General features: G+C 39.3%; 1 protein-coding gene across 1 annotated transcript in view; it reads left to right on the top strand.

Moving 5' to 3' along the window:
• The window catches only part of ATP13A4 (ATPase 13A4), a 148312-nt gene that overhangs the window by 30543 nt on the left and 94743 nt on the right, over positions 1 to 23026 (top strand). Inside the window, exon 2 of the mRNA XM_060100136.1 lies at positions 7778 to 7951. Coding sequence (XP_059956119.1) covers positions 7778 to 7951 — 174 coding nt within the window. The remainder of the gene's footprint in view (positions 1 to 7777; positions 7952 to 23026) is intronic.

Raw genomic sequence — 23026 nt, 5'->3', positions numbered from 1 at the left:
TTAAGTAGTTATTGTTGCAGAGTATTTCTTTATATATTTTAACAATCATTTTACTGTAAAGTAATTTCCAAGACCAGGAAATTAGCACAGCTCACCCAAAGGTAATTGTGAACTCACCTTTTGGTCCAGAGCAGGAGCCTGGGTGGCAGATGTCCAAATCAGTTTGTCCCTTCGAGCCCAGGCACTTGGTTTGTCTCTGTTGAAGGTGAGGAGCTTGGGAAACTCAGCCTTACCATTGGCATCTTTTCAACTCCTGGAGACAGATGACAAGGAGGAAGAAAAAGAAAAATTAAAGCACTTGTTCAAGAAACCTAGCCTTAGAGATTAAGTGTGTTGTAAATGATGAGACTAGTTAACATTTTCTAATGGCCCAAGGCACAGAACAGTGTCTGGGGATTGCTTATGCCTCCTTTCTTCTTTGACCCCCAGTACATTGATTTAATTTTTAGAATGCCCCAAAATAGGATATAGTTAAACTTCTTGGGATAAGACAAGGAAAGTAGGGTTTATTAATTTTCATTTCCTCTTTCTCTTAATCCTTCCCTCCTTCTTTCTTCCTTCCCTCAGTTCAATAACTCATTTATTTATTCATTCATTCAGTGCCCACTACATGCAGATCATGTACTAGGTGCCGGGTAAACAGTATTGGAGGAAACAAACTTGAATGGATCCTAAACTGACAGAACTTAAAGCCTTGTGGGGACAGAAAGGAAGAACAGTTAGAAAAGCAAGCAAAAATATACAAATTGCCAGTTGGGAAAATGTCAGAAAAGTATTATAAAGGGTGTATGAGATCAGGGGCTTGTAATTATATAGGAGATTAGCTAAGGCTTCTCTGAGAAGGAAACATTTGAAGGAGACTTAAAAGGATGAGAAGTCGCCAGGCAATGGAAGATCCCGAGAAAGGATACTGCTCCATGAGTTTAAGAAAATGTCCTTGTGGCTGGGGCAGAGTGAGATATAGGGGTAGTTCTTTTCGGGGAGGGAAGTGGGTGTAGTCCATAGGGGCAGCTGGCTTTCTCTCTTAGCTCCTGTTTCCTCATCTGCAAAATGACTTCCTATGACCACTACTGATCTTAGGGTCATTTGGCATTAAGTGCTTATCCTTGTTTACTGTAGATTTCAAAATCAAAATTTTCTAGTTCTCCTCTGGGTGCTGAGGATGACATTCTAGGCATTAGGACCAAGAGACCTGCCTAGGTGGGGCAAATGCCTACAGCAGGCTTCTCAAGCTCTATAGTTTTGGGCCACATAATTTTTTTTTTTTTTTTTTTGTGGAGCTTTGGGGGCAGCTGTCCTCTGCATTGTAGGATGTTTAACACCCTTCCTGGCCTCTACCCATCAGATGTCTGTAGCACCTCTTACCCAGGTGAGAGTGACTTCCAGTCATTGTCAAATGTCCTCGGGGGGACAAGATAACTCCTGGTTGAGAACGACTGGCCTACAGAGAGAAGTTGTATCTCCAATGAACAGGCCCAGGATGAGATGAGAAATAGAAGTTGACATAGAGCCTCAGTGTTGGGGAAAAGAGAAAGCATAGCAGAGACCATGGGAAATGGGGAACACCTGCTCGTTTAAAGGGGGGCATCTCTCACTTGCTCTGGCTGATTCTTCCTTTTTTCCTTAAGACTTCAGGTGTTCACAGTTAGCTGTCCATAATCTTTGGTTCATGACACACTCGTTCTTTGCTCATGTTGTATTGCATTAATTTAGTCATTTAATTAACTCCTTATAATAATGTGATGACCCTACCACTCAAACAAAATCTAGAATTTTGACAATAACCTATGTTTGACAATGTGTCCCTTCTTTCACTGTCTCGTCCCAATATAAGTAACCATTGTCCTGTACCATGTGGTCTTCATTCCCTTGCCTTCCTTTCTATAGTTTTATTTTATCTAAGCATATCCTTAAAATATTCTTAAAATTTTAGTCGTTTTTAACTTTATAAAAAGATTATCATGCTGATGTAAGCCTTTGCACTGACTGTTTTCACTTACTATTGTATTACTAAGAGTCATCCCTACTCTTGGGTGTTGCTGGGAGCTGATTTGTTTGAAGTGCTGTATCAGATCTTGTAGTGTGAACACATCACAGTGCATCATCCCCTGTCTCATTGGGTGGTGTTGGGTTAGTTCCTGGGCTATTTTGTACATGTCTCTTGGTGCTCCCCAGAGGATTCTTTTTTAAAATTTTTATTTATTTATTTTTATTGAAGTATAGTTGATTTACTGTTGTGTTATTTTCAGTTGTCCAGCAAAGAGACTCAGTTATTCATATATATATATATATATATATATATATATATATATATATATATTCTTTTTCAGATTCTTTTCCCATATAGGTTATTACAAAATATTGAGTATAGTTCTCTGTGCTATAGAGTAGGTCCTTGTTGTTTATTTTATATATAGTAGTGTGTATATGTTCTCCCCAAATTCCTAATTTATCCTCCCCCCACCTTTCCCCTTTGGTAACCATAAGGTTGTTTTCTGTGTCTGTGAATCTGTTTCTGTTTTGTAAATAAGTTCATTTGTATCATTTTTTTTAGTCCCCAGTTGATTCTTACAGTGCAAGAATGTGAGTACAGTAAGGTCACAATTTCTGATTAATTTTAAAGAAAAGGTAGTGCTTTTATGTGAAAATAACTGGGGGACCTATTTAAAGTTTTAAGAAATACTTACCAGGCCAACGAGAAACCTGTCTGCAGGCCATTCTTTTTGAGCATCCAGTTTAAGATTAGGTCATTCAGGCTGAGAATTTCTCAGCTGGATCGAGAAGTTAACTTAACTTAGAGGACACTTAGGAAATCGTTCTCTAGCACAAAAAAGTGGGAAACAGGAAATGACCCAGACAGAAATTTGAATAGAGTGTGTGGTGAAGATCGGCAGTGACAAAAACTGCATTCCAGTAGCACAACTTGCTGTACTGCGTGGAAATTATAGCAAAACATTCTCTTCACTCCCAACATTTGGAAACAAGGGAAAAGAGCTTATCTTTAGGGAAGTAAACTTTTAAAAAATGAATCACTTACACTTTTGAATGTTTAATGAAGCCAGTAGAGAAATGCAAAATTGTCTTAAAGAGAATAAATGGCTCTCAGGCCAACAGGATCTGACTGTAATTGATTGAATATATTTAAAGAAGGCATGTCAGTCAGGGTGAGAGATTTCATCAGAGAGGATTCCAGAGCCTAATTTAGGCACTGTGCTTGCTTACAGCTCCATCAGCAGGACAATCACAACTGTGGAAATGGTGCCACTGGGAAGAGAACAAACTCTTAATACCTGAGCGTGTATTTATCTGGTCCATGTGACAGGTACATACATCTCCCTCTCTCATGACACCCCGGTTTCTGAGACCTGGTTGATGTGAGGATTCTCTGGGAGAGGTGTTCTCCTGGCAGCCTCTGGGACTAGAAGGCCGGGAACCATCCTCAGGACTTGGTGGCTCCCAGGTGATAATATCACCCGATGGAGCTTTTTGGAGTCAGTCACTGCTCTGCTTTTGTTGTCACCCTCTCACTCTCCCTTGCATTTCCATGAGTTCCTGTCTTCACACTTCTCCATTCACTAAGTGCTTACCTAGTGCCAGACCCCAGGTTCACATAAAGAGTGTAAACTCTGAAAGATCAGCCTTGATTTAGCCTTATGAACCCTCTAGGGCAGGGTCTTTTCTAGATTCTGGGAACCCCCTGAATCTCTATGGAGAACTTTATGTGTGTGTGTTTCTGGGGAGAGGGTCTGTAGACTCTTAAGAGGTTCTGTTGGCTGAGATAGTTTAGATCATTGCTCCGGGGAGCATAGTTTGACTTCTTGAGTATAGGGGAGAAGGGAGAAGGCCTGTACACCTGGAAGACAGACTTTAAGCCCTTAGGGGTGCAAAGGATGTAGACGCCCTGGGACAGAGGGAGGAGGAGAATCTGTGGGTTGGAGGGGGATGATGAAAGTGATAGCACGCTATTCCGTAATGCATGTAGACTGCCATGAGGGTAATATTCTTTGGACATTTTCCCAACGTGTTTTTTTTTTTTTTTTTGACTGATTGACTCTTCTTTGTGGGAGGAGGGGTGGGTGGAGTGCAGGGTAGCAGGCCCAGTTCTCTCAAGCATTTTTGGAGACACGGAAGGTACTTTGTAATGTGGGAAGGAAATTGATATGGGGTGATAAGAAACAGCACTGGGCTAAGTTTTGCAATTTTAAACCCTGTATCTATGAATAGTCCCTGCAATGTAATTCACTTCAAGTCAGTACAGTTCAACTCATTTCAACAAGCAATAACTGAACACTCCTTGTCCACATTATTCCAGCTTTTCTACTGAAAATTTGGCAATAGGTTATGGGTCATGAGCTACTAACTGGTGTTGTGTCCACAGGCTGACAGCAAGCAAGCTTTTAGCGTACCACTCTGGTATCACTAGGGGGTGTTCATCTGGCTTTCCTGGGATACTCCTGGTCTAACTGTGTTGTTATTAATAGCACCCAATTCAGACGACAACTTATATAGTCACCTCTCTCTATAACACGTGTATTGCTCTAAACTTGTTTAATTTGTTTATGTGCCTCTGGAGCTTCCCATTAAACTAATGAGCTTCTTGAGGCTGGAAGCATTGTCTCATTTATCTCTGTGTCTAGCACATGCCTGCTATTCTCTGGACACTTAAAAAAATATTTCTTCAATTGAACTGAAATTAAAAACAGAATGAAGAATGGGCCTTAGAGTAGAAATGGTCAGCTCACATTGTCTTCCGTGTGCTGCCGAGGCCTGGACTGGAGGCCCAGCTCTGAGTCACTTATGAGCATCGTACATTGGGAAACTTATTTAATCTTTTTCAACAAAAGGAAAGTGTGTATAAAGTGCTTGGTGAAAGGCGTTTCAGTGCTCCACTAATGTTAGCTGCTGTCACTGTTTCCAAATTATTAGTTGTTAATAATATTACTATAATCACTTTAAGTTTATTTATTTATTTTTAGCTGTGTTGGGTCTTCGTTGCTGTGCATGGGCTTTCTCTAGTTGCGGCGAGTTAGGGTTACTCTTCGTTGTGGTGCGCGGGCTTCTCATTGTGGTGGTTTCTCTTGTTGCGGAGCATGGGCTCTAGGCACAGGGGCTTTAGTAGTTGCAGCATGTGAGCTCAGTAGTTGTGGCTCACGGGCTCTAGAGTGAAGGCTCAGTAGTTGTGGTGCACGTGTTAGTTGCTCCATGGCATGTGGGGTCTTCCTGGACCTGGGCTCAAACCCATGTCCGCTGCATTGGCAGGAGGATTCTTAACCACTGCGCCACCAAGGAAATCCTATAATCACTTTAAATTCCAGTTTTCTTAGCTGGAAATGGAAGGTCATCGTTCCTGCTTTACTTTGATAATGAACATGAAGACACTTTGGAAACTACATAGAGCTCTCATTGCATAGCCTGTAAAAGAATGCACGTTGACAGGGAGGTTTGTGCTTATAGAACTGGCATAACTTCAGTATATTATACGAGGAGCTAGACTGAATGGTAAGATAAGCAACCTTTTAAATATAGTATTTTAAAAAGATGAAAAAATGGCCAGATGGGGAGGGCGGGGAGAAGTTGATCTGTTCCAAAGTGTAGGAATATAATAAAAGCATGTGGGAAAAGACAGTGGGATGGGCTCAGACAGGTGTCCAGAATTTAGAATTGGGACCCTGCTTGGTATGAAACCAACAAAGCATTGCTTCTGGCGTGGTGAGGGAACAGAGCATCCCAGGCTTGGCGTCTGGGGAGCAACAGCTTGCGTGTGGAACAGAAGAATAGTTATGTCGGGACAGACATTCTACTTTGCAAAATGAGTCAAGAGCTTGTATTTCTGAGGTGAGGTAAGCATTTTATCAGAGGCATGCCAGATGTGGACACTACCTGAGGAAGCCATTTGGCACCTGTGTGCACTGCTAATAAGAGAAAGGAACCGTAGAACTAAGATAAAGTGATAGTTACAATGGGAAAAGTAAAAAAAAAAAAAATTAAAATTAAAAAAAAATCATAAGTTGAAAATGCATTTAATACACCTAATCTACTGAATGTCAGAGCTTAGTGTAGCCTACCTTAAATGTGCTCAGAACACTTATATTAGCCTTCAGTTGGGCAAATTTATCTAACATAAAGACTATTTTATAACAAAGTATTGAATACCTCATATAATTTATTGAATACTATACTGTAAGTGAAAACCAGGATACTGTAGTTGTACAGGGACAGAATGGTTGTGCGTATATTGGTTGTTTACCCTCGTGATTGTGTGGCTGAGTGGAAGATGCAGCTGCCACTGCCCAGAAAGAAAAAAAAAAAAAAAAAAAAAGAGAAAGGAACCTAGTAACTACACATGAAAGCAGCTTTCCGTCAAGGATCACAGAAACTTTTCTGATAATATATCTTTACCAACTGAGACAGAGAAGTCGGTGGATTTAAAGATGCATGTTCCAGATCCATTATTATCCTAACAGGCAATTCTAACAAAAGCAGAACTATTGACACTAAGAATACTTAGCTCTAAATCCAGTAAACCCAGGGGTCGAATTTCAGGTCTATGTTAGGGGAAATAGTAAAATAGTAGCAGCAGCAGTAAATGTTTACATAGCACTTGTACATAGTAACACACAGCAACCCTGGGAAGGGGGTACTATCAGCACCCCCATTTTATAGATGACAAAACTGAGGAATAAAGAGGTTAACTAACTTGTTCAAGGTCACAGCCAGTAAGGGGCACACTAGGCTTTGAACTCAAAGTGTTTTGGTCCAGAGAATGTGCTTTTAACTCGGACACTCTCCTTCCTCTCAACTGTAGCCATTATAACCAGTATAAAGTACACCTATGACTTTGTGGGATATAGCTGTGGGACCTAGGCCATAAGCTTCAGGTGTGGTTTTCCATTCTGTCCCAGGCTTCCCTTGGAAGGAAGAAGTTTGTCCAGATTATACATTTATTAGAGGTCGGTCTCTTATCTTTTTGTTATTTGTACCCTCATGGCACGTAGCAGCTGCTCAATAGCCAAAATAAACTAAAGTGTCTCTGCGGTGTTTTCCCCTTGATGTAAAATTCTTTTTGCTATTAAACAAGAGAGGAGAGTAGGAAGGCATAGCTCCCTCTACCGCAAACCCTTAAAGGCAACCTGGGATTTAGTTGTTCATCCTCTTTTGGTCAAACACTTTCACCAAATCCTGACTCCAAACTCAAGGCCTTTTCTAGCCCCTCTTGCCCATGATGGTGCCCTGGTTCCAGCCAAGGGAATCATTCATTGCTGCCATCACCCAGTCCTTCTGTCACATGGCTCATGATCACGTCTGTGAAGGCTGTGGATTGAGTTCAAGACCTGAAGGCTGACAGATCTGGGTTTGAATCAAGACAGAAGAACTTGCCAACTGTGTGGCCTTGGACAAGTCATTACATTCAGCCTTTCTGAGCTAAGCCTCATCATTTATGGAGTGAGGGTCATATTATCCTATTCAGGAGATGCTTGAGAGACTGAAACCATATCATGTAGTATAGTGTTTGGCATGGGGTAGCCACGTGCTGAAATTGTAGAAACAATTTCCCAGTTAGATGACACTTCTTGGAGGCCTGGGATCAGGTTTAAGGAAGGATCTTTGTCAGGAATCCTTCTTCACTCCCTCAACCCCTCACTCTGTACTCCCCTTACCTTCCTCAGCTTCTTCACTCTCTGCCCCTCCCACCAGTTTCATCACCAAAATTCCAATTTGTTCATTTGTTGTTTGTTGTGCTTAATCAATGTTTGGGGTCATTTTGGTTCTGTCCCAGGAGATATTTGGCTACCGGACTCAGAGCTGCCGGAAAACCCTCTGCCTTGCTGGATCTATCTTCTCCTTTGGGATCCTCCCCTTGGTATTTTACTGGAGACCCGCTTGGCACGTGTGGGCAAATTGCATCCCGTGTTCCTTGCAAGAAGCAGACGTCGTGTTGCTGAGGACAACAGTAAGTGTGTACCTGCTTCTGTACCTGGTGGCCCTTTTTCCTGGACACCTTGTTATGGGATGGTTGTGGGGAGATGAGCACAAGGCAGGCGGCAGCTGGATATCCAGCCTCAGGCTCCATCACAGCCTTACATTTACTTACCAAGAATTCAATAATCTGTGTATGATTGGATTTCATTAAGAAGACGTAATTCATAGGGTATTCCTTTTAAATTGTGATTTTAGTGAATGTCGGAATAGGGAATAACCATGTTAATAGCTAAAAATAATAGTGTGAAGTAGTTAAGTCAGACTATAGGTTATAACGTTCATACTCATCCTTCTCCCCACCCCCATCCTGACATATCAATGCCTATCACAGCCCCCCTCCACTGGGGTATCCCTGGGGGAAGAGAAGGTGGGGAGGAGGTGGGAAGTACCCCTTTGAGGAGGATCCTGTCTTCCCCTGTTCCTTTGAGAGAGCCATGGTTATTGATAGGAGTCTGTTGCATCGTGTAGATATGCTAGGGTTTAAAAGTGTGGCTATCTTGTCCCTGAGTAGATTGCAGCTTTCTGCTAATACAAGGTCCTGGTGTTAGGGGAGTTCCCTTGTATTGGCTCTGATAACACTTCCTTCTAGCATTCATTACACTTAGGCAAAGTGCCTTGTTCCTGCTGGACTGTTAGCTCCACAAAAGAAGGGACTACCTCTAACTTGTTAACTGCATCCCTAGTTCCGGCACATCATAGGGATTCCATACATATGTGGTGGCTGACAGGCTAAAGTGAACATTCCTCTTCATAGAAGTCAAAGTGCAGTCTCACAGAGGACACTTTTCGGGCTGACTTTTACTGAGTGTGTCTAACAATATGTCAGCCCAAATGACTCAGAATGACAACCAAATTCTTGATAAATCAAACTCTGCTAGGCTGTTAGCTTCTTTTTTTAATGTAGCAACCTCTCTAGATAAACATTCTATTCATTTCAGTGAGAGAAGAGGATAGCAGCAAGTCTCATAACTGGTCCCAAATTTTTTTTACACATTTCAGTCTGAGTTGGAGCTGGACCTCAATGAAACTGGCAGTTGGATGAAATTTGTCTTTGTTGACCTGCCCCCCCCCACCCTGGGGTCAGCCCCATGCCTCATTTCTGGCTCCTGGTCACTTCAAGAGCCACCCGTTCTATGTCCCAGCTTAGCTGACATGTGGACCATATTAGAGGTGAAAGCTGAGGCAGCTCCATCCAAGTTCAACTATAATTTAACTCAAGATTCTTGGAGAATAGACTTCAAGACATTAAGAAGGCGAGATGATAGTGGAGTCAGAGCATCTCATATTGATGATGTTGGGCTGGGAGCCTTGCTCCACTGCTGCCTCAAACTATACTTCATGAAGGTTCACAGAATATGCATGAGAGAAGAGTGCTCAGCGCTCACCAAGGAAGATCTCGTCATTTGATTGGGGAGGAAATGGGGTCTGGAGAGGGTGCATATTTTAGCCACACTCCTTGATAAGTTAGGGGCCTCACCAGGAAGAAGTACCATATATCCCAGTTCCTAGTTCAGGGTTGTCCCCACACAACTGCACGTAGATCAGTGGTTCCTAAACATCAACCAGCATTAGAATCATCTGGAGGGCTTATGAACCGATTGCTGGGCCCCCTTCTCAGGGTTTCTAATTCTTTAGATTTGGATTGGGGCTCCAGAGTTTGCATTTTTAACAAGTTCTCAGATGATGCTAATGCTTCTGGCAAGGGACCATACTTTGAGCAAAACTGCTGCAGATAGTCATCCCTCCCACTGATGAGCTTACTTGGTCCTTGGGAGAGGAATAGAGGCCTGGACATTTGCTTTATGGCTCAGCCAATATATAGTTATATGGTCTCAAGGGGACTGATCCAGATTTAGTAAAGTGTTATAAGTGGTCCCAGTGTCTTGCTGGAGCAGGGGTAGAGAGAGGTTTATTTTCTGGGGCTCATGGTAGGGATGTAAGGACTTATGGAAGACCACTTCTTTGGGATACTTTCATAGTTCAACCTTTTCCATGTGAACTTAAGGACCTATGAGATTCTTATTTTTTGTCATGAAAGGAGGATTTGGAAAAGTACTTCACTCTACCCTGCAGGTGCTTTCATTTCGCCCAACTAGTTCTCAGGGGGCAATGCTTTTGTTGCAGCAGAAACAACCTCAGAAACAGAAAAGCTTTCTGTCTTTCAGAATGTATCACCAGACTCTTCAGATCTGAGAGCATCTGGTTGGCTGAGCTATAAGCTCCGAGGTTGCTGGCAGAGTCAAGGCACAGAGAGAAGCAAGAGGAAATGAACAAGGAATTGGCAAGGGAGCAAAATGAAAGAAAAAGAGAGGGAAATAGGTAAAAGAAAAATTAAGAGGGAGAAAAGAGAAAGATCTAGTAAGATACAAGCTACTATGTTGACATAAAATACTATGATATACAACAAGAATGTATTGTACAGCACAGGGAATTATAGCCATTATCTTGTGATAACTTATAATGGAGTATAATCTGTAAAAATACTGAATCACTATGCTGTACACCTGAAGCTAATATAATATTGTAAATGGACTATACTTCAATAATAAAACCTAAAATTTACAAAGAAAGAAAAGATCTGGTAAGAGTGAAAGAAATAAAAAAATGTCAACCAACATGGAGCCAGTCCATTATGGGATTCGGAGTCAAAAGTTTTGACTTCTAGTCCCAGCACCTTAGGTACACGACACCTTAGGTTTGTTACTTAATGTTTCAGGACCTCAGTTTCTCTATTTGTAAAATGGGCCTAGTAAAAGCACCTGTTCTTTCTCGGGTTGGTGTGAGGATGAAGTGAGATTACATATGTAAAAACCATTTACAAACTGTAAAATGCATCATCAAAGATAATTTTGATTGTGTATGTGTTTTTGATATAACAACTTTCACAAGCTTGCTGTATGAAAGGGCTAGCTATAGCCTAGATACACCCATGTATAATGGCCCTGCTCATCTGGATGCTGTGTCCTTCCCTTATTTTCCAGGAGGCCTGGCACTTCCTTCCAGGACAGGAGACATGGGAAAGATGCCCTATAACTAGGAATCCCCAACACTCATATGTGCTCAAGCAGGTCACCTCTCCTAGTTGCATGTGATCAGCTTTGAACTGGACATATAGCAGAAAGATTCAAAGGCATCGGTGCCTCAGGGAGCTGCATTCCATCACCCTGCCTCTTTCTTTGGCTCTTTGAAAATCTATTAAGCCTTTCTCCCATTTCACTGCCCTCTGCAACTAATCAGAGCTATTGAAACCAGCTTCAGTCTTGTCTTTTTCATCTTGATTTCAACCTTAATTTTTAATTACCTGCTCTTGTGCATCATTTTAAATGGATTTGCTATGCCAGAGACTCTCCAAATAAATGAGGTGCTAAATTAGTCTTTATGTAATTAGATAAGAACCCGATTATTTCAAACACTTTTACCATGTGAGCCTTAGATAAAAATAAGCTTTGAGAGTCAATAGATTAAAAGTCTGCTGTAAGGTTATTTGCATTAAAATGACACCTTAAGAAAGATATTATTTCAATTATATTATAATAGCTGTACAGTAAAGATTTCCCAGTAAGAAAGACTGGATGACTCTTACCTGAAAATGTGTTGCATATCTGTTTTTCATGTTATTAAAAAATCAGTACTTGGTATTTATCATCAGTCTTACACTGGTAAGATTACAGATCATTATCCCAGATAGTGATTAGGTAGTCATTTTTTAACATTAAAAAAAATAGTAACGTGATGTACTGACTGAAAATCTTCAGCACCTAGTTTATTTTCTGTTCCCCTCCTCTTATTAAGCACCTCTAAGAGTGAGATTTTTCCAAAAGATAAGAGTGATTACATTTCTATTTTATAATTTAAAAGTGACATTTTATTCATTATTCATCTACTTCTGAATTTTAACCAATATCTGTAGCGATGCCACATTTCTATGCAAATAACATGATTTATATTCATTGGTGTTTTGAATTCAGATGCTCCTGATGATTTTCATATTTTTATCTTTATTATAATTACATATACATTTTTCCTTCACTGTCACTGTATGTCACATGTTGCCAGAGACTCACAATGTTCAGAGAAGAACTTTGTGATGATTGGCTATTAGGCCTGACTCTGGGCATTTCATTTCAATGTTTTAATGGGGAACATTTCCCCTTCAGTTTCACTGGAAGGTGTCAGTGGTAGGGGCTTTAGTTTAAAAACTTAGAAATCCCCCAAATCAGCCATGCAAATGGCATCTTGGGTCCACCAGCCCACCGGGATGCTCATCAGATACCAGCATTTGTGTTCATGCTTCCTGGATCCCTTACTTCCTCCCCTCCCTCCTCTTCTGCAACCTGATCTCTCCAAGCCCAGGCTCCACACATTGGCACCACTTTCTAAGGGAATCCGACAGTTTGTTTTGTCTATGCTTTTACTCATAAAATTTCTTCTGATATTCCTTATCTCCCCCATTCATTCATTCACTTATTCATTCAACAAGTATTTATTGAGTACCAGTCAAGTACCAGACATTGTTATAGGCACTGGGAATACAGCTATGAACAAAACAGACAGATATCCTTCTTACAGAGGGACATTCTGGAGAGGACTCAACTGATAGACACTTGTACACACTCATACACACATTCTCTATACAGTAAATATAGACAGTAGGTGTTCTATCTCTACTTATTTAAACCTACTCATTCTTCAGCCGTATACCACCTTTCCTATTAAATCTTTGTTGATCCATTCTCTGCCCCAATACAGGAGGGAATTAATTGCCTGTCCTTCCTTCTCTCCTAGCTCTGTATTTGTTAGCTCTGACTGCTGTAATGCTTTCTGCAGTCTGCCTTCTATTAAAATGCTATTTGCTCTACATTTTATAAAACAGCATCTCATTGATTATATTATTTAATTCTCATAACAACCATAGGAAATGGCATTATCATTTTTATTTTACAGATGAGGATACAGAGAGGACAATAACTTTGCAACCTAGTAAATGTCAGCCAGGATTTCCCTCTTCCTTCCTCCTTCCTTCATAAATTTGATGAGCACAGGTTGTATGCCAGCCACAGTACTATCTCATGGACAGCGCAGGGGGCAGGGAGTATAACAGTAAAATTAGGCTTCTTGATTCCACGGAGTTTGTCAAATCAACTACACAAATAAATGCAAAAATCCAACTGTTATAAGTGGTACTTAGGAAAGCTTTGTGGTTATTATAAGATTATAGACAAGGGATTTGATCAAGTCAAGAAAACCAGGAAAGGCTTTCCTGAGCCATCAGAGGATGATTAGAGAACAGATGTGTGGACACAGCAGGGAGGTGGAGGGAGTTGGGGGGGGGTGGGCGGGGAGGGGGTGTGGGATGAATTAGGAGATTGGGATTGACGTATGTGCACTGCCATGTGTAAAAGAGATAGCTAGTGGGAACCTGATCTATAACCCAGGGAGCTCAGCTTGGTGCTCTGTGGTGACCTAGGTGGGTGGGATCGGGGGGAGTGGGGTGGGAGGGAGGTCCAAGAGTGAGGGGTTAAGCACAGGCTTAGTTGCTCCGCGGCATGTGGGATCTTCCTAGACCAGGGATTGAACCCGTGTCCCCTGCATTGGCAGGCGGATTCTTATCCACTGCACCACCACAGAAGTACCCCCATTCCCCATTTTAAACCATTTTTTTGTTAGGCATGCAGTCAGAAGTCCCTGAGATGCTATGGGCTGACTTCTCACAGATGATTTTTTTTTTAAAAGACAAATAGTTCTGAGGCCATTATCTATTATAAAACAGGGCTATTTCTATTGTGATTTATAGTTTGCAAAGCTTTTACATATATGTTGTCTCATATGATCCTTACTAGTAGAGATTATTTTTTCCCCATTTTACATTGGAGACATAAAGAAGTTAAAATAAATGCTCATGGTGTTACATTTGTAAGCAGTGAAAACAAAATTTATGCTGAATCGTTCAGGATTTTTTTTTCCTTTTTTTTTAACATCTTTATTGGAGTATAATTGCTTTATTTATTTATTTATTTTTTTGGCGGTATGCGGGCCTCTCACTGTTGTGGCCTCTCCCATTGCGGAGCACAGGCTCCGGATGCGCAGGCCCAGCGGCCATGGCTCACGGGCCCAGCCGCTCCGCGGCATATGGGATCCTCCCAGACCGGGGCACGAACCCGTATCCCCTGCATCGGCAGGCGGACTCTTAACCACTGCGCCACCAGGGAGGCCCTGGAGTATAATTGCTTTACAATGTTGTGTTAGTTTCTGCTGTATAACAAAGCGAGTCAGCTACATGAATACATATATCCCCATATCCCCTCCCTCTTGCGTCTCCCTCCCACCCTCCCTATCCCACCACTCTAGTGGTCACGAAGCACCGAGCTGATCTCCCTGTGCTATGTGGCTGCTTTCCACTAGCTATCTAATTTACATTTGGGAGTGTATATATGTCCATGCCACTCTCTCACTTCGTCCCAGCTTAACCTTCCCTCTCCCCATGTCCTCAAGTCCATTCTCTACCTCTGCATCTTTATTCCTGTCCTGGCCCTAGGTTCTTCAGAAGCATTTTTTTTCTTGTTTTAGATTCCATATATATGTATTAGCATACGGTATTTGTTTTTCTCTTTCTGACTGACTTCACTATGTACGACAGACTCTAGGTCCATCCATCTCACTGCAAATAACTCAATTTCATTTCTTTTTATGGCTGAGTAATATTCCATTGCATATATGTGCCACATCTTCTTAATCCATTCATCTGTTCATGGACACTTAGGTTACTTCCATGTCCTGGCTCTTGTAAATAGAGCTGCAATGAACATTTTGGTACATGACTCTTTTTGAATTATGTTTTTTTCAGGATATATGTCCAGTAATGGGATTACTGGGTCATATGGTAGTTCTATTTTTAGTTACTTGAGGAACCTCCATACTGTTTTCCATAGTGGCTGTATCAATTTACATTCCCACCAACAGTGCAAGAGGGTTCCCTTTTCTCCACACCCTCTCCAGCATTTATTGTTTGTAGATTTTTTGATGATGGTTATTTTTACCGGAGTGTGGTGATACCTCTTTGTAGTATTGATTTGCATTTCTCTAATGATTAGTGATGTTGAGCATCCTTTCATGTGTTTTCTAAAAATCTGTGTATCTTCTTTGGAGAAATGTCCATTTACGTCTTCTGGACATTTTTGGATTGGGTTGTTTGTTATTTGTTATTGAGTTGCATGAGCTGCTTGTATATTTTGGAGATTAATACTTTGTCAGTTGCTTCAGTTGCAAATATTTTCTCCCATTCTGAGGGTTGTCTTTTGGTCTTGTTTATGGTTTCCTTTGCTGTGCAAAAGCTTTTAAGTTTCATTAGGTCCCATTTGTTTATTTTTGTTTTTATTTCCATTTCTCTAGGAGGTGGGTCAAAAAGGATCTTGCTGTGATTTATATCATGAAGTGTTCTGCCTATGTTTCCCTCTAAGAGTTTTATAGTGTCTGACCTTACATTTAAGTCTTTAATCCATTTTGAGTTTATTTTTTCTGTATGGCATTAAGAAATGTTCTAATTTCATTCTTTTACATGTAGCTGTCCAGTTTTCCCAGTGCCACTTATTGAAGAGGCTGTCTTTGCTCCATTGTATATTCTTGCCTCCTTTATCAAAGATAAGGTGACCAGATGTGCATGGGTTTATCTCTGGGCTTTCTATCCTGTTCCATTGATCTATATTTCTATTTTTGTGCCAGTACCATATTGTCTTGATTACTGTAGCTTTGTAGTATAGTCTGAAGCCAGGGAGCCTGATTCCTCCAGCTCCCTTTTTCTTTCTCAAGATAGCTTTGGCTATTCGGGGTCTTTTGTGTTTCCATACAATTTGTGAAATTCTTTGTTCTAGTTCTGTGAAAAATGCCAGTGGTTGTTTGATAGGGACTGCATTGAATCTGTAGATTACTTTGGGTAGTATAGTCATTTTCACGATGTTGATTCTTCCAATCCAAGAACATGGTATATCTCTCCATCTGTTTGTGTAGTCTTTAATTTCTTTCATCATTGTCTTATAGTTTTCTGCATACAGGTCTTTTGTCTCCTTAGGTAGGTTTATTCCTAAGTATTCTATTCTTTTTGTTGCAGTGGTAAATGTGAGTGTTTCCTTAATTTCTCCTTCAGAGTTTTTATCATTAGTGTATAGGAATGCAAGAGATTTCTGTGCATTAATTTTGTAGCCTGCTACATTACCAAATTCATTGATTAGCTTTAGTAGTTTTCTGGTATCATCTTTAGGATTCCCTATGTATAGTATCATGTCATCTGCAAACAATGACAGCTTTACTTCTTTTCCGATTTGGATTCCTTTTATTTCTTTTTCTTCTCTGATTGCTGTGGCTAAAACTTCCAAAATTATGTGGAATAATAGTGACAAGAGTGGACATCCTTGTCTTGTTCCTGATCTTAGAGGAAATGATTTCAGTTTTTCACCAGTGAGAATGATGTTGGCTGTGGGTTTGTCATATATGGCCTTTATTATGTTGAGGTAGGTTCCCTCTCTGCCTATTCTCTGGAGGGTTTTTATCATTAATGGGTGTTGAATTTTGTCGAATGCTTTTTCTGCATTTATTGAGATTATCATATGGTTTTTATCCTTCAGTTCTTTAATATGGTGTATCACATTGATTGATTTGTGTATATTGGAGAATCCTTGCATTCCTGGGATAAACCCCACTTGATCATGGTGTATGATCCTTTTAATATGCTGTTGGATTCTGTTTGCTAGTATTTTGTTGAGGATTTATGCATCTATGTTCATTAGTGATATTGGCCTGTAGTTTTCTTTTTTTGTGACATCTTTATCTGGTTTTGGTATCAGGGTGATGGTGGCCTCATAGAATGAGTTTGGGAGTGTTCCTCCCTCTGCTATATTTTGGAAGAGTTTGAGAAGGATAGGTGTTAGCTCTTCTCTAAATGTTTGATAGAATTTGCCTGTGAAGCCATCTGGTCCTGGGCTTTTCTTGGTTGGAAGATTTTTAATCACTGTTTCAATTTCAGTGCTTGTGATTAGGCTGTTTATATTTTCTATTTGTTCCTGGTTTAGTCTCGGAACATTGTGCTTTTCTAACAATTTGTCCATTTCTTCCAGGTTGTCCATTGTCTTGGCATATAGTTGCTTGTAGTAATCTCTCATGATCCTTTGTATTTCTGCAGTGTCAGTTGTTACTTCTCCTTTTTCATTTCTAAGTCTATTGATTTGAGTCTTCTTCCTTTTTTTCTTGATGAGTCTGACTAATGGTTTATCAATTTTGTTTATCTTCTCAAAGAACCAGCTTTTAGTTTTATTTCTCTTTGCTCTCATTTCTTTCATTTCTTTTTCATTTAGTTCAGATCTGATCTTTATGGTTTCTCTCCTTCTGACGACTTTGAGGGTTTTTTTTGTTCTTTCTCTAATTGCTTTAGGTGTAAGGTTAGGTTGTTTATTTGAGATGTTTGTTGTTTCTTGAGTTAGGATTGTATTTCTATAAACTTCCCTGTTAGAACTGCTTTTGCTGCGTCCCATAGGTTTTGGGTCATCGTGTTTTCATTGTCATTTATTTTTAGGTATTGTTTGATTTTCTTGTTGATTTCTTCAGTGATCTCTTGGTTATTTAGTAGTGTATTGTTTAGCATCCATGTGTTTGTGTTTTTTACAGATTTTTTCCTGTAATTGATATCTAGGCTCATACCATTGTGGTCAGAAAAGATACTTGATACTGTTTCAATTTCCTTAAATTTACCAGGGCTTGATTTGTGACACAAGATACAATCTATCCTGGAAGGTGTTCCATGAGCACTTGAGAAGAATGTGTATTTTGTTGCTTTTGCATGGAATGTCCTATAAATATCAATTAAGTCCATCTTGTTGAATGTATCATTTAAAGCTTGTGTTTCTTTATTTATTTTCATTTTGGATAATCTGTCCATTGGTGAAAGTGGGGTGTTAAAGTCCCCTACTATGAATGTGTTACTGTCGATTTCCCCTTTTATGGCTTTTAGTATTTGCCTTATGTATTGAGGCAAATGTTGGGTACATAAATATTTACAATTGTTATAGCTTCTTCTTGAATTGATCCCTTGATCATTATGTAGTGTCCTTCTTCATCTCTTGTAATAGTCCTTATTTTAAAGTCTATTTTTTCTACTCCAGATTTCTTTTGATTTCCATTTGCATGGAATATCTTTTTCCATCCCCTCACTTTCAGTCTGTATGTGTCCCTAGGTCTGAAGTGGGTCTCTTGTTGACAGCATATATACAGGTCTTGTTTTTGTATCCATTTAGCCAGTCTATGTCTTTTGGTGGGAGCATTTAATCCATTTACATTTAAAGTAATTATTGATATGTATGTTCTTATTACCATTTTCTTAATTGTTTTGAATTTGTATTCTATAATGGCCTATATGGGAAAAGAATCTCCAAAAGAGTGGATATATGTGTATATATAACTGATTCACTTTGCTCTACACCTGAAACTTGCACAACATTGTAATCAGCTCTACTGCAACAAAAATTTAAAAGAAAAGAATAACAACTCATCATATAGGCTCTTTTAAATCTGCTTTGCTGGAACTTTTCAAAAGGAATATCAGATTGCACGTTTAAAAGCCCTCTCAAGCCAGGAAAGTCAAATAAGGACTTACCATCAGACTCTGACTGCAATACATACAGATTTGGGTAAATTCCTCTCTTCTTGAGGTCCCCAAACTATCTTGAGGTTCTTGCACTTGCCAGGGACTGACCTTCCTTACTCACCTTGTAAGACTTCTGGAAACCCTGTAGGCATGGTACTAGATAAATATTTCCAAGAGTCATTATTGGCTCCATAAAGTCAATCTTAGTACTTTAAAGCTGTCTGGTCATATCTGAGTCAATCATGCCTCTGTCAAATATAACATTTCAGTCAAAGCCTTGATAATATAACCAATGTTTCCAATTGTGTCCTGTTATAAGGAGAACAGATTCTTATTGAACTTATGCAACTAACTATATTGCCATGAAAATAAGAATACTCACTAAGAGTTTCCAAATTCTGGAGGGATCAGGTAGGGAGAAAAAGAGATATGTTCTATCTTTGTTTACAAAGGAATCATTTATCAAATTGCTGCAAGTCATAGATAGCTTGAGAGAAAAGTTTTCCTTAAATCTGGAAAAGCAAAACATAAAAGAACCAGCAATGTTTTAAACAAAAATTATAATCATCCTGTACAGTTCATTCAATCCTGTAGAATTAATTCTTGATCTTTTGTTAGCAGTTTTATGTAGCCATCTGTTTCTTCATTAGAGTTCTGTAAATTCTTACCCAATTCAGTAGTATGATCTGAGAGTTTATCAGAAAACTGTACTCTAGATGAAGTATCAGAGGCCTTTCTGAATCTCTGCAAGGATGAAACATATTTGTAAAAGCATCAAAGTAAAACAATAACTGTCTGTAAATGATGAAAGAGTTAAAATGTAAAATACATAGCTAGTGGGAAGGAGCCACATAGCACAGGGAGATCATCTCGGTTATTTGTGACCACCTAGAGGGGTGGGATATGGAGGGTTGGAGGGAGACACAAGAGGGAGGGGATATGAGGGTATATGTATACATATAGCTGATTCACTTTGTTATACAGCAGAAACTAACACACCATTGTAAAGCAATTACTCCAATAAAGATGTTAAAAAGAAAAATGCATGGTTAAAGTGCTGATTACAGTGCAATTGATGAGGAAATTAAGTTATTTCTGTGACATACACCATTTTAAGATAATAACTAGGATTATGATTGATAACATTATGCCAGGACAATCAGAATTCCAGAAATTTCATAGTTTCTATAACACTTATAAACATATACCTATACAGACACAACATAAAGCAGGCTTAGTATTACTTCTTTTTTGACAATGCCTCCCGTGTGATTTAACATGTTAAATAAGCTTAATTAGTTTAACATCTCCCTTTTTATAAGGAGAGAGGACAAATCTCTGAGATATTTCAGGGGCCTTCTGAAACATCTCATATCTCAAAATTAGATCTAAGTTAAAAACACTTCATTTAGAATTTGATTTTGGGAAGTTTGTCAAAAATATCAAATTTTTGTTTTTAAACACTTGGTCAAATAGGATCATAAGTCACTGTGAAATAATGCTTAGTTATTCATTTAAAAAAATAAGAATTAAATATTTCATAGGTAAATATAAATGTTATATAGTTGTAAATAGTCTTAGCTACAAAGTATAGAATTTTTGTTTTTCTAGACAGATTACATTAAGGTAAAGAAATCTTTGTTTACAATTTCTCATTAAGACCAGACCATTGATCTCAAAACACTTTGTCCTTTTAACAGAAAACCAAATTTTGTACCAGCTTACTTTTGATATTAAAATTTATTCATTCTAACCTTAGCCAGTCCTGATGGCACGTAAAATTCCTCTCTAAAGACTCTTTTTTTTTTCCACAAATTTTCTACAGCTTTCTATGTCTGTTTTAATTTCCGCCTTTTTTCTTTCTCATTTAGAAATAACCAGCTTTAGGACAAAATTACTTTCTTTTCCCTTAATAAAATGCATTTCAATTTTTGTACCTTTAAAATTTTTTTCCTTGAATATGAAAATGTTTTCCTTATTAATGTTAATAGTTTAAATTACATATATTTGTTAGAATTTTAATGCTTTAGAAACCTTAATTTTTAGTAAAAACTAAGAAATAAGCAATTATGAACTGTCTTTTCCAGTAGTATTCTGTAGATTAGCAAACTTATAATTACTTTTTAAATTTTTTAAAAACTTGTGCTTTCTTATAGAAAATATTTCAGTGTGGCACCAAAAATATTTACTAATAGTCCCAAATATCTTTTGTTTCTCTGTAAAAGGAAGCCTATATTCAGTAATTAATGTTTCAGTATCTTATTTTGTTTGGAAATGATTTAGATATTTAATAAATTTCCATCATTTAACTTAATCTAGCAAAACTCTAAAGTTTCCAAAAAGGTTTGGGGGAACTATTTTGAGATAGACACATCATAAAACATAACTATTCTTAAAGAGTTCACCTAAGAACTCTTATTCATTTACATTTATTTAATGTACATATGAAAATATCATACTGCATTATTTTTATTGCTGACAAATTTTGTAACAGAGATAACAAACTTATTTGACTTTTAGTAAACTTAGGTACAATAAAAAGTATTATACTTGATGTTGATAACTAAAGGCATGTCTGCATTAATTAAATCAATGAACTTTAATACTGAATATTTCCCAGCTCTCTTGAACCTGAAATTCATTTGGGTTACTACTATATTTCTGAGAATGTATTTTATTTAAGAGCTTAACTTTTTAAGGCAAATAAATAGAGCTCTTTTACAAATTAATTTTGGCAATACCATCCAAAAGTAGAAGCATACTACATCTATAAGGTACATACATGGACATACATACATCCAGATAGGCACAGACAGAGTCTCATAGTTTTAGTTTTAAAGATTTAGTCATGAATCAGGTACAATTAAAAAAACTCACTAGTTTATAAATAACAGTTGGAATAAATTACATCTGCTTGCTCAGATGGCTAAAGTCTTTTATTATGTGTGGATAAGACATCAGCTTTGCATTTGCCCTTGACAAGCAATTTTAAGGAGGTTATTTGGGCAAGAGAGTCCTTCTAGCAATTTGAATTAAAAGGCCTCTTCTTTTTTTTTTTTCAGTCTTAGGAATTGGAGGTGGTCTAGATAAGAGTTCCCTGAGAAGATGAGGTATAACATTTATATTTCAAAGGTACAGGGAGAGAAATGCAAGCTCCTCCTAGAAGGACTTTTGTCCCCTTAGGGTCAGAATTTAAAAAACAAATTTTTTTTTGAAACAAAATTTTTTTTTCAAAATGGCCATAATAATCATAGACAATTTCATCAGGTCCCTGGAATTGTTGTTGTCTTCTGTGGGGATCAATCTTGCTGTCATAAAAAGAAAGCTCAGAAAGAGATGGATAGTAAGGAGGAGAGCATTGCAGTGGACATTCAGAGGAACAGGAAGGAGCAGAGGGAGAGAGAGAGAGAGAGGGTGTAAGAGTAAAAGAGACAGAGAGACAGAGAGGGAGAGAACTCTCAGAAGCCTCAGAGGAATTTCCAGTTCTGAAATCCTTTGAGATAATTGTGAGTTAGTTTCTCTGAGGGAAGCAATAGTGGATTCATTGTTATGTTTTTTTGAGTCCTCAAAAATACCAGTTGAGGGGCTTCTCTGGTGGTGCAGTGGTTGACAGTCCTCCTGCCGATGCAGGGGACACGGGTTCATGCCCCGGTCCGGGAAGATCCCACATGCCGCGGAGCGGCTGGGCCTGTGAGCCATGGCCGCTGAGCCTGCGTGTCCGGAGCCTGTGCTCTGCAGCGGGAGAGGCCCCAACAGTGAGAGGCCTGCGTACCAAAAAAAAAAAAAAAAAAACCAGTTGAGATATGCTTCTATTCTTGCCTTACATCCTTTTTTGTTTTTTGTTTTTTTTTGTGGTACACGGACCTCTCACTGTTGTGGCCTCTCCCGTTGCAGAGCACAGGCTCAGCGGCCATGGCTCATGGGCCCAGCCGCTTGGCAGCATGTGGAATCCTCCCAGACCGGGGCACGAACCTGCGTCCGCTGCTTCGGCAGGTGGACTCTCAACCACTGCGCCTCAGGGAAGCCCCTTACATCCTTTTTTTAACTGACTGCCCAGACAAACTAATTTAGGAATTTCAAAGGAGCCCCATGTTGGCCAAAGTAGAAGCATACTACATCTATAAGGTACATACATGGACATACGTACATTGTAAATCATCCCAGGTAATTGTAGTCCAGCAAGACAAATACTTGCAGGACTAAGGCCCATAGTTCTTTTTTTTTTTTTTTTTTTTTGCGGTACGCGGGCCTCTCCCTGCTGTGTCCTCTCCTGCTGCGGAGCACAGGTTCTGGACGTGCAGGCTCAGTGGCCATGGCTCACGGACCCAGCTGCTCCGCGGCATGTGGGATCTTCCCGGACCGGGGCACGAACCCGTGTCCCCTGCATTGTCAGGCGGACTCTCAACCACTGTGCCA

The sequence above is a fragment of the Mesoplodon densirostris genome, chromosome 5 (genome assembly GCF_025265405.1).
Source record: "Mesoplodon densirostris isolate mMesDen1 chromosome 5, mMesDen1 primary haplotype, whole genome shotgun sequence".
NCBI classification, from domain to species: domain Eukaryota; kingdom Metazoa; phylum Chordata; class Mammalia; order Artiodactyla; family Ziphiidae; genus Mesoplodon; species Mesoplodon densirostris.
Note: the sequence above shows the minus strand (reverse complement) of the source record. Positions and strands in the feature narration are given on the sequence as shown.